A 15,269-nucleotide genomic window follows, 5' to 3' on the forward strand; every position below is an offset into this window, starting at 1 on the left:
GCATCGGGGGAATTGTAAAAGCGTGAGGCGGCCGACATTCATGGTTACAATCTTGACGCGAAGGTAAGAAGGCGTTTTTCTAATTTACCAATCAGCAATTGGAGTAGGCTCTATTCTTGTTTTTGTTTTTTTCTTTTAGAGTATTTGTGTAGGCTGCGTTGTTTATCCTGTTTCCATGTTACTAATTGAATGAGACGAAACAGGCGAAATAAACGATTCTGTTCCCTGCGGTGAAATCATACATGAGACACGCTGCCGGACGCTCTATTGATAGGTGTTAAGATTAATTATCAATGCAAATTCATACGACAAACCATAACGCACACTTCGGGATACAAATTATAGTCGTACAATCGAAACGGCTTTCCTGATCGGTATCACCGGGGGGGATACCCGGTTTGTATTGAGTTGTCATGTTGATCTATTATATGTGCACTAGGCTAGTAACAGGCTCCATCGGAGGGCACTGGGCTCCCTCACAGCCTTCGCTGTACCAAGTGGACATGGCCACAGCGCTAGCAAGCCGGAGAGCCACACAATCCTGCTGAAAGTGCCCCTCTGTTCCCCCGTGAATTCGCTGTTATTATTCCTACTTCCTAGTCATGTTGTGTAATTCAGAGTGCACTAGGCCAGTGTGCCTCTGACCGCACATTGTTCCGTTCCACTCGGGGCGCGCGTGCGTGTGTGTGTGTGCCCGTGTGTGTTTATGTGTGAGGGTCTGCGTGCGCACGTGCTGCTGGGTGCGCTTGTTATAGGCGGGCGGGGTGGGGAGAGGATTGCTCGGGTGGGCGGGATGCGGACTGACTGGGCATGGTGGGGATTGGGGAACAATCGCTGGCGCGTGCCATGAATTGGCGCATGCCAGCGCACCCCCCCCCCCGTCTCCTCTCTCTCACCTCTCACGCGCACACACACACACACACACACACACACACACACACACACACACACACACACACACACACACACACACACACACACACACACACACAATTGGTGACTTGGTTTTGGCAAAACATTTACATATAAATATAAGACGAAACAGGCTTTCTCGTTGTTTAGTTCAATAATGAGAAGCCAGGTAATATATGCTTAAAAATGGCCTTTGGTTTTAATAGTGGCAGTAGCCACAGTATAAGATGCTTTATGTTCTACTCATATACAATATTTTTGACTTCATAATTCAGCATATCTTCCACTGTGGTAAATGCCAGTATCCTGTTTCTTCTTATATATTATAATTTAGCTTGTTCGCAACAAACTATTGCTGTTGCAATCACCATAGCATCATTGCATAGAATCCAAATTCAGTGTGGTGTACTGCTGACCCCATTAAATGTATTGTTATGGGTGTCTCTTGGTACCAAATTGTCTGTATCCCTCATGTGGGGGACTCTTTGGGTCAATCCTGTATGCCGAACAGTGAACGCTGTTGGAAGGCATCTGCTCTGTTTTATTCAGATGGCTATTGTGATTGTAAAAGTAGTAGGGCATTTTTAAAGTTTTTACTTAAATATTAAAATTGGTTGATTTTCTATATTGATCCACATTTCTATTAGCCTGGAAATCAACAAGTAATGAAAATGGCCCAACTTGAGGGGCGGCACCAAGCATGCATTTGAAAATATCACTGCACGCAATTGGATAACACTACAACCAATCAGAAGAATACAAGTGGTGACGTATCCAGACCAGCGGAGCTAACCAATAGATAAGACGCTTTTGGCCCACCTATATCAGATACACCGATGTGATTGGTTAATGTTCTTGGCCAGGGGAATTGGGGAGTTAGTATATTGCTCGTTCCCAGAGTGACTCGCTGAGCAAATTCAAATTGTGCTCTCGCGAGAACTCTGGATTTCCAGGGTACCTTTCTATCCCTATCTATCTATCCCTATCTATCTAACTCCATACCTAGCCCAATTTTAGTTTTACAATCTTTTCCGTTTGTTGTTTAATGTTATAGTCCATAACATGGTGCTGAGGTTATTATTGGCCAGCTATTAGGGGTAAATACATGAAAAATGTGTAGTATGTACACTGTATTATGATTAAATATATATGTAATATCACAGTCAGCTTTGTTTTCCTTCAAATTATTTAATTTGGATAAAGGGGAAAAAAAACAACAGTTAATATCTTCATGTGTTTTATGTCATGTGGGCTCCAACGCTTTGGAAAAGCCTTGTGTGGGTTCACCGTCGCAACTTCAGTGTGTCTCTTGGCTGGCTTATGCTCCTTTTCCTCCTTTTTAAGTATAAACGTACCAAACCATACCCTGCAGAGGCAGCGAGAAAGGCGATTGAAGAACCTTTGACGCACCTGCAACTCTTAGAAGTATAGATGTGAACATGTGGAGCCATTGTCCCGCTGTCACCCGGCAAACACCCCGATGACAATGCGTCATCACGTCTTCACCTGAGTACACCTGAGTATTCAGTATCAGAGGCTCTGATGGTGAATGGGTTAGGGATTCTGTTACCTCTGGAGGGAACTACTCACAGCTTGCTGTGGCGCTCAGCCATGTTGCTCCAGGCATTGACATTCTCATGGTTCAATCGACGATGAATAGACACCAGCGTTATATGAACTTGTGCATTTAACTTATGCATCTTTACTGAGCTACATAATATTTAATGTTGTTTTTTGTGGTGGGCTAGCGATCCCTGGCAGGTATAGTGTAGTGTTTGTGTGGGGAGAGTGCAGCCGTTGGGTTTAAGGAGTCCCATCAGCGGTCTCGTTGTGCGCTCCCTTTTCCCTCCTCTGTGCTACGTTATCTCTGTCTCACACACACTCACACCCATGGCCCATAGGAAGAAACTACTCCAAGTGCGCAGCTTGTCAGATTAAAAAAATAAACCATAATGTTTTGAAACGTCTGTCGTGACATTTAAGCACCTGCTAAGGTAAAGGAAAAAAAACGAAATGCTATCATTGCTGTGTCCGCTCCAGGCTGCAGGAAGAGACAAGAAAAAGGTTTTATTTTAAACCGATTCCAAAAGACGATCCATTTCCATTTTAGTTGAGGTGGTGACGTTACTACTGCAAACCAAAAAGGTGAATCATGTGGTGTTTATTTAGAGGCTATGAAACTAGGTGATTGCAGTCTGGACAATCACATAGAGCGCAGCACCCCACGGACTGTGGTTGTTTGTTTTGGTTTACTTTTGATTTCAGTACATCGGTGGTGACGAAGTGTGGCGTGCCTTAGCTATATAGATAGATAGATAGATAGATAGATAGATAGATAGAGGTTGAAGGACAAGTTGTAGGCACATATCGTGTGAAAGTGCATCCATAGATCAAGCCGCACATCTAGAAACCCAAACACATATCTACAGCCGTGGATCAGTGAAATATCGGTCAACAGGTCATGAGCTGTAATGCCACAATCCTGAATGAAAAGAAGCCTTGATGGAGCATAAACCATGTGTTCTGAGTGTGTTCTGAACGATGCCCTCTCAGTGATTACGAAATCCTAGTAAACAGTTATTCTAGAGCCAACGCAACCAAACTATTTTAGCCAACGCTTATACTTATTTAAAGGCTATTATTTTGATTTTGATTCTTGTTGTTTAATGAGTGTAGCATAGATTTTCACGTGAACGAGTGTTTCTTGGATATAAGGCCTCACGGTGTTGTGCTCCTAGTCTCACAAATCAGACTTTAGATGAACTATCATAACTGATACCAGACTACCTCTAATTGGTGTGTGAAAGGGCCATTTCACAATCTTCCGCTCAATATTTGTCTTGACAAATCATGGTGCTGGAAGCTAAGTTTCTCTTCGGTCCCTCCCCCTTGAATAGGAATGCTGGAGCCAAGATTATTTTGGTCCTGATTTTGTCTCACGATTTGGGTATCTCTGCCTCATCTCTGTTATCTCTTGGTTATGTCTGGGATCACCAATTGGTTATCACTTGGTTATGTCTGGGATCCTCACTTGGTTATCTCTTGGTTAGGTCTGGGATCATTACTTGGTTATCTGTTGGTTATGTCTGGGATCATTTCTTGGTTATCTCTTGGTTATGTCTGGGATCACCAATTGGTTATGTCTGGGATCATCCCTTGGTTATCGCTTGGTTATGTCTGGGATCATCCCTTGGTTATCTCTTGGTTATGTCTGGGATCATCCCTTGGTTATCTCTTGGTTATGTCTGGGATCATCCCTTATCTCTAGGGCATGGGGCAATGGGCACTGCTCTGAGCAGTGGGCCAGTGAGTAAAAGACAGGGATAAATATCCACTCAATTATTTCTTGGCAAACAGGACATCCTGTGGTGTTTGACACAAGGAGAAAAAGCAGCAAACTGCTTACTCCATGGTCCCACCAGTTGCATTATCAAGTCCAAAGAAGCTTACAGATGCAGTAACGCTCAATTTCCATATGAACACAATTATTTACAGCCTTGTACATTCAAAACAGAATTTTAGGCATATGGTCACTATCTACTAACATAGTAAAAAAAAACATTTTACTGAACTTTTCTGCCCCTGCTTATGCTTATGAAGTTGGGTTTATCAAGCTTTCCTTAAGTAAGAAGAATATTTGCATGTTGGCAAACTGTGTCCGACTTTATACCAGCAGGACTTTGTGTTGGACCGCAGTATCCCAGCAGGTCTGTGTTGGTAAACTGAGAAAGTAGCCTGGTCGACCAATGACCTTTGCCTGCAGTAATCTGCCCTGGGTTTTTCTGGGATTGCTTCATGTAAAGAGAAAGAGGTTAATCGCCATGCTTGTGGCAGATTTGTGGCCGTGGCTGGATTAAACTAGGCTCGAACCGTTGGCCACTCCACTAATCTGTAGCTCTGCCAAAATAACTGGAGGAACGGCTCACTGGTTGACCAGTAGTCGCTGGCCGACTGATTGGACGGTCGTCGTTGACCGACCCATCTTTTTCAACTTTGCGTTCATGGCCCGAGAGATATGTGCAAGTTTATAGTGTCATGGCCTAGTGAAGAACCTCACTGTTGATTCAAGCGTTTACAACAGAATTTCCCTCACACCCCTGTGTGTGTGTGAGTAAATGATTAACTTGAGGACGACCACACTGAGCTCACATTCATTGCAACAAGCTCTCCTTCACACACCATGGCTGATTTCCCTGACCTGGTTAAGACAAAGCTTTGGCTTGAGAACTCCATGTTTATTATTTCCTTATTTATAATCTGCAAAACGTACCTCCTTTGTAATTGAATAGGCTGTATGTTGGCGATAGTGTGACACATCCTCATCGCCCTAGACAGCCACACTGCAGTATCCCTAGGAAATCTTCCTTTGTGTTTTACAGGTTTACTTGTAACCCCAGACACGTGAAAGTAGGTCTATAGATATTACACAATATTGATGTCTGAGATGTATAGAGCATAGTTCACTGGCTAAACTTATACATAAATATGTACAATATTCAGTGTTTATCAAGATCTGCAGAGAATAAGCATTTTTCAACCCATATTTTCAGGTAAAAATGTATTCACATTTGTTACATTGACAGTTGCCTTGAGGTTAAGACACTTTAACATAAACAAAATCCAATGTCACTTGATGTCTCTATCAAGTGATATCAATAGTTATCAACCCATTTACGCCATCTAGTCCTATCAAAAGGGACTCAAGGCACAAATCAGTTAAGACGGTAAAGAGAGAAACCTTGTTTAAAAAACAGTCCATCTATTGAGTAGACCAATCAACCTCACTAGTTTGATGTCCAGCCAGTAGCCAGCCAGCCAGCCAGCATGTCCATTAACTAATTGACAGCTAAACTGTCACACACGGAAGCCTGAGATAATTGAACATGAGCCAATCACAGCTTAAAAAGATTTACATCCACAAAATAATTGCTTGCTATATCCTGCACAATGCTGTCCATGCCTGTCAAGCAATAGGGCCATGTCTCTCTGGTAGACAGTTTGTCAGTGATGATCTTGGTCTGACAGCCAGGTAATGGTTATGTCCGTCACATATACATGTGGAACGGTATTTACATTTATAAAACATAGACATATGTGCACCGGCATACAGAATGCTTAGAGGTAGAGGCTCTGTAGAGGGAAAGAGGATACTCTCGCAATGCCAGACAATCTATATAAGATCTCGCCGCCTACCAAACATCTTGGGATTTCTAAATGTTAGTTGTTGAACAGCGGCTAACAGACCTATGGCCCACGTTTGACATGAAATTACATTGTTTCCTGTGTTTTAGCAAATCCGCTTCAGGTGGAGTCAATATAATCCCATGAGAGAAAATCAACTTCTGCAGTAGTTTTGTGCTGTGAAATACGCATGTAGATTTTTTTTTTTCTTTGCTGTGAAACCTCTGAAACACAGAGCCTTGCTGTTCTGCCTCCAATCGCTTTTCAGACAAGCTACAGCTGAAGAAAATCATCAAGTGGATTATCATAGTGAAGACAAAATGTGTGAGAGCAGTCTCACATACGCAAGCAACTGCGCACATGGTGTTTGAATGAGTGCTCTTGTGCGGACATCACATGATCACAGACACACAGACACACACACACACACACACACACACACACACACACACACACACACACACACACACACACACACACACACACACACACACACACACACACACACACACACACACAGGGCAGTGTGCATATCTAATATCAAGACAAGGTCAGTTGCTGTGGAGTGGAGATGAATAGTGATGCCTTCTATCTGTGTCATTGTATCTTTCTTATTTTTCTGTTACTCTTAATTAATTTAAGTCAGCCGTATTATGATTAGATATGTTTCGAAAAGACTATGTTAAATAGATTTATCCTTTCTTTCTATCACCCTTTTTAGTCTTTTTTCATTTGGTTGTATTTCAATTTATCTTTATTACTGCCATTTTGTTCCCTGTCCCTGACTGACTTTCTCTCTACTTCTCTACCTTTGTTTCTGTCTGTGGTCTGAGCTGAGCGAAAGCTTATTATGCTGCAAGTTTGGAGGTTTGATTTTTACATTTGAGCAGGATTGCAGTCAGAGTTAATGTCCTGGGAGTCAGGGTGAACTTCCTGGCCTACAGAGCTTCAGGATAAACGTCCTGTCCTACAATGAACTTCCTGTCCTACAGAGAGTCAGGATGAACTTCCTGTCCTACAAAGAGCTTCCTGTCCTACAGAGCTTCAGGATTAACTTCCTGTCTCACATTAAGTCAGGATGAACGTCCTTCCTGCTACAAACTTCCCATTCTACAGTGCGTCAAGGGGAACTTCATGTCCTAGAGCGGGGTTGAGCAACTCTCATGTTAAAGCTCACCATCAGAGGGCCACATGACCGCGCTCTTCACCTAATCGTATATGAAAGAAGCTACAAAATAATTTAAAATAGGGACACGTTATGTGTAGATATGTCTGTATCAGTGGTGGCTGGTGATGAAAGTTGTTGGTGTGAGGTAGTCATGGACATGGGGGGTCTGTGGGTCCTACCACAACAGCCACATGAGTGATTCTTATTTTTTTCAGTGCAAAGGGCTCACATATATCATCATTCAATGATGGCACAAAACTGAAAATCAGTGGCCCAATATTAACTAGCATTATATTCAGTGCACTTGTACTAGTGGCGACTTAAGTTGAAATCTTCATGACTGATATTGTTTCTAAGCAAACTAGACACATGGGTTTGTTTTTGCATTCTATGAACAGATACTCTGCTACTCATCTTGACTGAAAGGTACGGTTTTTGTTGATCAAGTTTTCTGTCTCGATCAAAATTATTATTCTTTTTTTAAATCTTCAATTATCTGCGGGCCTCACTGAGTGAGGATGCGGGCCGCCAGTTGCCCATCCCTGTCCTAGAGAGTCGTCATTAATTTCCTGTCCTTAAGAGAACTTCCTGTCCTACAGATCGTCAGGATTAACTTCCTGTCCTAAAGAGAGGTCCTGTCCTACAGAGCTTCAGGATTAACTTCCTGTCCTAAAGAGAGGTCCTGTCCTACAGAGCTTCAGGATTAACTTCCTGTCCTAAAGAGAGGTCCTGTCCTACAGAGCTTCAGGATTCACTTCCTGTCCTAAAGAGCCTAACACCCTCAGAGACAAACTGAGGGTGTTTCTTCAATTTGTGTGTCTCTATGGTGAGAATGTAGCCTTTGGGACATTTTTGCTCCAACATTTTGGTCTTTGCCATGACATTTTGCTCAAAGTGCGTCTCTTTGACTTATTGACATGCCCTGCTAATGAAGCTACACTGTTAAAGTCTGAGTGAGAATAAACTAAATATAAACAGGTATCATAACAGAGATGCAGTAGCAGCAGTCAATAGGTCAACTTGTAGCTTCCGATAATTGTACAGGTAACAACTCACAGGCTAATCCCACTTTCAAGAGTGTGTGTCGGGCGGGGTCCACTGTGGAAACGTGCCAAGAGTTAACCTCCCCTGCTACCATTTAATTTCATGTCTGATTTTCTCCATTTGACATCATTCATTTTGATATATAGCCTTCTCTCACTGTCCCACATTTCATCCATTTTCTGTTCTTCTTTACCCCCCCCCCGACCCCCTCCCTCTTTGCCTCCCTCTGTGATCAGCGAAGGTCAGTGCCTATTGATTATAGCCTGGGTCGTGTATGAGGCTTTTTATAACCTGAGACACAGACAAATCTGTCTCTCTTCCCAGCCATCAGTCTAACTGCCTGGCTGTGTCTGTAATCCATCTTAACTGGAGATCAATGGGTGATTTAGTCCAAAAGTTCCCCAACTTTTCCAGAGGCCCGGGAAAATGACCCAATCTAGAGCCAACATTGAATGGGATCCGTTACATATCATCGCACACGCTTATTCAATATAAATTATCTAATGTTATTTTTAAATTTTTGGCAACCCTGTTTATCCTCTTTGTCTATCAAAGCGTATTCAGCAACCTGTCTGTCAAACGGTTTGTTTGGCTGTCTTCCTTTATCCCGTCTCTATCTGTTTCTCTTCCTATCAGCCAGCCCCTCTGTCCGGGTGTCAGTCTGTCTTGTTGCCTGTATTCAATATGTAGTCCAATGGTTCTCAGGGGCCAAATCATGCATTTTGTTTGGATGCTTCCAGTGGGTACTACATGAGGGCTGTGTGTGTAGGTGTGGTTGTGTGTATGTGTTACTGTAGTGTAGTGTAGTGATACCCTCCTCCCTCACCGCTATATATTTTTTTTCAGCGATCAATATTCTGCAGTGCTCCATAGCCTTCAGTGATTATCTGCAGTGTGTGTGTGTGTGTGTGTGTGTGTGTGTGTGTGTGTGTGTTCACGCTGGTCCCTGCTCTGCCTCACCCCTTATCAATAGCCTCACCTCTGGTTCCCTGTTTGTTTTACTCTGTTTGTTCTGTTGAGGAAAGAAGATGTCTATGGGCACTTGGCTCACGGCCCTATATGGTGCCCTTGCTGTATTCCTGGGTGGCTGGGATGTCGTTCTTGGTGGTGACCATGTTGTAGATTATGTTAGGGATCATGAGTAATATGCCGCTGCTATGTCTCCTCTCCTGTCTCCCTCGCTCACACTCAGCCAACGGTGATCCCTGGGATGTGTGTCACACAAATCAATCAACTTTCTGTGGCCAGACTCTCTTAATTTGTCTCCACGGGAACCAATAAACATGGGAGGCTTATGAGGGGGACAGAGACGATGTATATGTATAAATATGGATAATGCGCGGATTACACAGTAATCTGTTCTGTGATAGCATGACATTTTTGGAAGTATACTTTCCTGATAACGTACACCCTTCTATTTATCGTAGCTCTATAATTCGCCTTAAAATGTCAACTATTACATTAAATTAAAAGCCAGCTCTATTCAGTGCATCTAAAAATGGCCTGTTAAAGGATAATGGTGGCCAGGGACGTATCGCTGGAACAGACGGAGAGACTGGAGGCAGGATGAGGCGTACAGTAGATGTGGTCTGAAAGGAGACAGCAGACGCAGGGGTGAAGGAAGTGGGTGAGGGGGCTGGGGAAGATGGAATAAGAGTGTGGAGGAGGAGAGGATGAGAGGGACGGAACAGTGCACAGAGAAACTCTCTTCTTCCGCCTGTCCGGTTTCTAACTAGATTACACCGGCAACGCCACATGTTCAGATCCGGCCTCACTGCTCTGGGAAGTCACACCCACCCTGTAATGTAATGTAGTCTCTAATGTATGTCTACAACAACCTATAGAAACACATTTAATGTAATGTTATGTAGTCTAATGTATGTCTACAACAACCTATAGAAACACATTTAATGTAACGTAAGGTAGTCTAATGTATGTCTACAACAACCTATAGAAACACATTTAATGTAACGTAAGGTAGTCTAATGTATGTCTACAACAACCTATAGAAACACATTTAATGTAACGTAAGGTAGTCTAATGTATGTCTACAACAACCTATAGAATCAACACTTAATGTGGTCGAATGTATGTCTACAACAACCTATAGAAACACATTTAATATATTGTAGTCTAATGTATATCACCTAAAGAAACGCATGTAATGTAATGCATATAACCTATAGAACACATGCACATGTCATGTGATCTAGTCTAATGTAAGTCACCTATGTTACTGCAATGCAATATGCATGCAATATAATGTATTCTAATGAATTGAACCTATAGAAACAAATGCAATATATTTCAATGTAGTCTAATGTGTGTGTAACCTATAGAAACACATGCGCATGTATTGCAATGTAGTTAATGTGTAGAACCTATAGAAGCACATGTAAAGTATTGTGTGTAACCTATAGGAGCATCATGTATATCTACCACCATTATAGAAACACAGGCACAGGCATATTTTCGCTCCAAACTACCATAGGTGCGTCTCATCAACGTGATTTGCATGTCGCATGCAGAGCACATGGCACCGTTACGTTTACACAGCGCTCTCCTCCAACACAGGGAGAAACATGCACACCCAGATCATGCAGATCAGCGGATACCTGACCATGTGGGCGCAACCAGTTAGACCAGGCCGAGCCCGCCCCAGCACCGGGCAGGCCCTCCACCCCTGCTGTTTAATAATGAATACGGGGGGTGGGTTGGTGGGTGCTTAACCACCACCGTGTCGCGCTTCCCCAGCGGGAGGTCAAAGGAAAACCTGGAACACGGAAAAAGGGAATTGAGCACATGCTGAGGGACGACGTTGTAAGAGTGCTCCGACTCCTGCTTGTGATTTCTTCACCCATAGGTGCTGCTGGGAGGGCTCATGTTGTACAGGCGGAGGGGCACGGGTTGGACCTGGCTAGGGGAGGAGGAGAGGAGTAGAGGACCAGGCTAGGTGGGTTAGACCAGTGATGTGGAGTCCTTCTATAGGTTATAACCAGTGATGTGGAGTCCTTCTATAGGTTATAACCAGTGATGTGGAGTCCTTCTATAGGCTAGGGTAGGAGTAGGAGTAGAGGAGCAGGCTAAGGGAGGAGGAGAGGAGCAGGCTAGGGGAGGAAGGGAGGAGGAGAGGACCAGGCTAGGTTAGAGAACAGTGGGGAAAATAAAAAGACGGTATGATGATTGAGGAATGATGGATGAGACATTGACAGGGGAGGCTGGGTGTAGCCGTATTCGAGCTGCTTTTGCGCGAATGCTTTTCCATTTAATGAAGACTGCGATGCTCCAGAGCACTTTGATCTAATGGCCACCATAGGTTCTGAGGAGCACTTTGATCCTCTACCCGGAGCAAAACACTTCCCTTTAAGTAGCCACTGAAGAACATGCACAGCTCAGTCCCAAACCCAAATCCCAGAGCAATTCAACGCAACGTTCATAAAGTTTCTTCAACGCAGACGAGTTGCTGCTTTGCCTTCTTTGAAATATTTACAACATAATTAACTGTTTAATTTGAGTTACTGCACACATGTTTTTTTCACTTCAGTTATGGCACAATTTAGTATATTTATTTAAGTTGGATTACTGTGAATATAAATCATCTCAATGAGTCCCAAATAGAGAAAGTACTCCAAACTCTTATCTGTAACCTTTAAAAACATATTATATAGAATGGTTAGACCAGTGATGTGGAGTCCTTCTATAGGTTATAACCAGTGATGTAGAGTCCTTCTATAGGTTATAACCAGTGATGTGGAGTCCTTCTATAGGTTATAACCAGTGATGTGGAGTCCTTCTATAGGTTATAACCAGTGATGTGGAGTCCTTCTATAGGTTATAACCAGTGATGTGGAGTCCTTCTATAGGTTATAACCAGTGATGTGGAGTCATTCTATGGATGGGTGATGATGGTGAAGTTGAAGCTGATCTAGCTCTTCTGTCTGAGCTCTTCTGGGTGTCCTTTCATGCACGTTCATGAGAGCAGCTGTAGATCTAGTTGATAATCCTCTGCTTGTCTTCAATGCAATCCTTTCTTTCTCCCTTTTCAGCGAGCTGCCCCAACTCTTGACAAAGAGCTGTATGCTAACCAGCTAACCAGGTTTTTGAGATTGTAATTGAAAAGGCAAAAATGTGCTAGACAGTGAAGGATGAGTGTGAAATTAAGAGGATATTAAAGCAAGGTGCTAGTGGATTCTGGGAGTTTGGTTCTGTTCTGCTTAATTATTTCTACACTACTGTATATTCTTCAGTTCACTAGCGTATCTTTATGTTAACTGAAATGCCACTTACACAATACAGTTTCTACTTCAATGGTCTACGACAGTATTGTGTTGTTTACGTTCAGATGAAGTTAATTTATATTTCCCCGTGTGTGAAGCGGCTTCATGGTTCTGCATGGGTAGATTAAACGCTACATCACATTGTTTAATTTACCGTGATGAGGCCGTCTATTCTAATATTTTCTTGGTCTTGATCCTTGTGGACCTTTTTACACCTTCTACCAAACCTACTTTCATACAATGTGTTGATTTGACCATAATCCAACTGAAAGCATTAATAACGTACATGCAAGCCCACACATGTACACACACACACACACACACACACTCAGGCGTATGTATGCAGTGCATACATCGTTTGTATGCAGTATTCTGTCACTAGGGTCTCTGAATGCTTATGGCTATTCTCCTCACGTAGACCTTTGCAGATATACCTCATCTGCAAATTCTTATTCTCGTCTGATTTGTTCTGCACAAGACTGTGTGTGTGCGTGTGTGTGTACATGTGTGTGTCTGTAGGAGATTGATGTTTGTGTGGTGCAGGCTAATGGTAGCTGTAGTACGCTGGACATTATTACTCAAAGTGCTGGACTCTTTGGATGCTAGAGAGCCTTGCATGTGCATTCTGGATCACTCATTTGTCTTTTTTTCAAATGGTTGACTTTCTAGATTTTTGTGTTTCTGTTTTTCCTCAGTGAAAGCTTTTCCTCAGCTTGTTTTGTTTAATAAAAAAACACATGAAAATCCATGATCCCACAGTCTTAAAGTAGTTTATAAACACATTAGTCCTATCTTCCTACTTCCAGCAGTAGCAGAGTGTGTCTCTATGTCCAATATTAAGCAAAGTCAAAGGGTGTGTGTGTGTGTGTGTGTGTGTGTGTGTGTGTGTGTGTGTGTGTGTGTGTGTGTGTGTGTGTGTGTGTGTGTGTGTGTGTGTGTGTGTGTGTGTGTGTGTGTGTGTGTGTGTGTGATGTATGTGTATGTTCCCCGTAATGCGGTGCGTGTGTGGCTGCTTGGAGCATAGCCTCCAGCGATGCTCTGTGCTGGGTAGCATGTCATGTTCCATTTGTACCTGTTCCAAATCACACAGCCACACTGATGAACTCTACACTACACCTAGCAACACCTGTTGCCTGTTCAATATTATATATCACATGCCAGCAAACTAACACACTTGGCATTAGGGTGTCTTGCTTTTTCTGCTGCAATTCAAATGTCTCTCTCTCTCTCTTTCTCTTTCTCTCTCACTCTTGCTCCCTCTCTCTTTCTGTTGCTCTCTTTCTCTCTCTCTCTGTCTTTCTCTTGCTCTCTTTCTCTCCCTCTCTTGCTCTCGCTCTCTCTCTCTCTGTTTCTCTCTCTCACGCTATCTCTGTTTCTCTCTCACGCTCTCTCTGTTTTTCTCTCTCTCTGTTTCTCTTGCTCTCTGTCTATCACTGTCTGTCTTGCTCTCTCTCTCCCTCTCTTGCTCTCGCTCTCTCTCTATTTCTCTCTCTCTCTCTCTGTTTCTCCCTCTCTCTGTTTCTCTCGCTCTCTGTCTATCACTGTCTGTCTTGCTCTCTCTCTCTCCCTCCCTCCCTCTCTCTGTTCTCGGTCCTCCAGGATGACAGCTTGCTGAGCAGTGAGGAGGAGGACGAGATGAGTGAGTCCACGTGGCTTGTGGCCGACGCGGGTCCAGCAGACAGGATGAGCCATAGTCCCCACCACGCACACGGCAAAGACGAGGATGGTAGGAGAGAAACACACACACTAAAGGGACACTCCAGCCAAAGGCTGCGCCTCATTATTTGACTAATATCTTTTGATGAGTTTGCCTCCAATAATTACATTTTTGGAAAAGCATTTATTTCAAGGTGGATGAATGAATGTTTAATTTAATTTCTGTCTCGATTTGTACATTCCATACATTCCTCACCTCACTCAGATTGAGTCCAGATTCACCCACAGCATCTTTGAAGAAAGTGGTCCCTCTGGAAGGGTGCAGCAATGACCTGTCTCTGTACCGAGTGGTCCGTGTCCAGGCCTGTTGTGTGTGTTGTTCCTCACTCTCATGTGTGTGTGTGTGTGTGTGTGTGTGTGTGTGTGTGTGTGTGTGTGTGTGTGTGTGTGTGTGTGTGTGTATGTGTGTGTGTGTGTGTGTGTGTGTGTGTGAAATTAAAGAGCCAGGCAACAGAGGTTCCAGCAATTCTCTTTAACTCATCCATCTCTTGCTCAACGTCTCGCTCTCTGCCTCGCTCTCTGTGCTTTAATGTCTCTCACTCCATGCTGCTTTTAATTTGTTTCCTATTACCATCAGGCATAGAAACTGGAGTGGGGGAAGTGTAGGGGGTGACGGTGTGGAAGTAAAGTACAGGGAGCAGGTTGGTGAGAGAGAGGGAGTGGGAGAGGGAGAGGGTGGAGAGAGTGAGGGTGGATGGGGGAGGGGTCAACGAAGAGGGTTGGTGAACCAAGCTGGCATGAGGTGTGTGTGTGTGTGTGTGTGTGTGTGTGTGTGTGTGTGTGTGTGTGTGTGTGTGTGTGTGTGTGTGTGTGTGTGTGTGTGTGTGTGTGTGTGTGTGTGTGTGAGATACCATATCCACTACAACATACGTTCAGCTGGTAGACCGCTGGGTACCACACACAGTTTATCCACTACAACATGCCACTGATAACTGAGTATTTATTAGGGGTATATATATAACATGGTACAT

The 15,269-nt window shown here is 43.4% G+C and overlaps 1 protein-coding gene across 1 annotated transcript in view; it reads left to right on the plus strand.

Annotated features, from left to right (window-relative positions):
- The window catches only part of LOC311354419 (nucleolar protein 4-like), a gene marked incomplete at its 3' end in the record, with an annotated part of 49,736 nt that extends 34,832 nt beyond the window's left edge, over window positions 1–14,904 (plus strand). The window contains 2 exon segments of the mRNA XM_084474228.1: window positions 14,182–14,308; window positions 14,876–14,904. Coding sequence (XP_084330354.1) covers window positions 14,182–14,308; window positions 14,876–14,904 — 156 coding nt within the window.
- Between the last annotated feature and the right edge of the window lie 365 nt (window positions 14,905–15,269).

This window comes from Micromesistius poutassou (assembly GCF_964030765.1).
Source record: "Micromesistius poutassou genome assembly, chromosome: 10".
In the NCBI taxonomy this organism is placed as follows: Eukaryota; Metazoa; Chordata; class Actinopteri; order Gadiformes; family Gadidae; genus Micromesistius; species Micromesistius poutassou.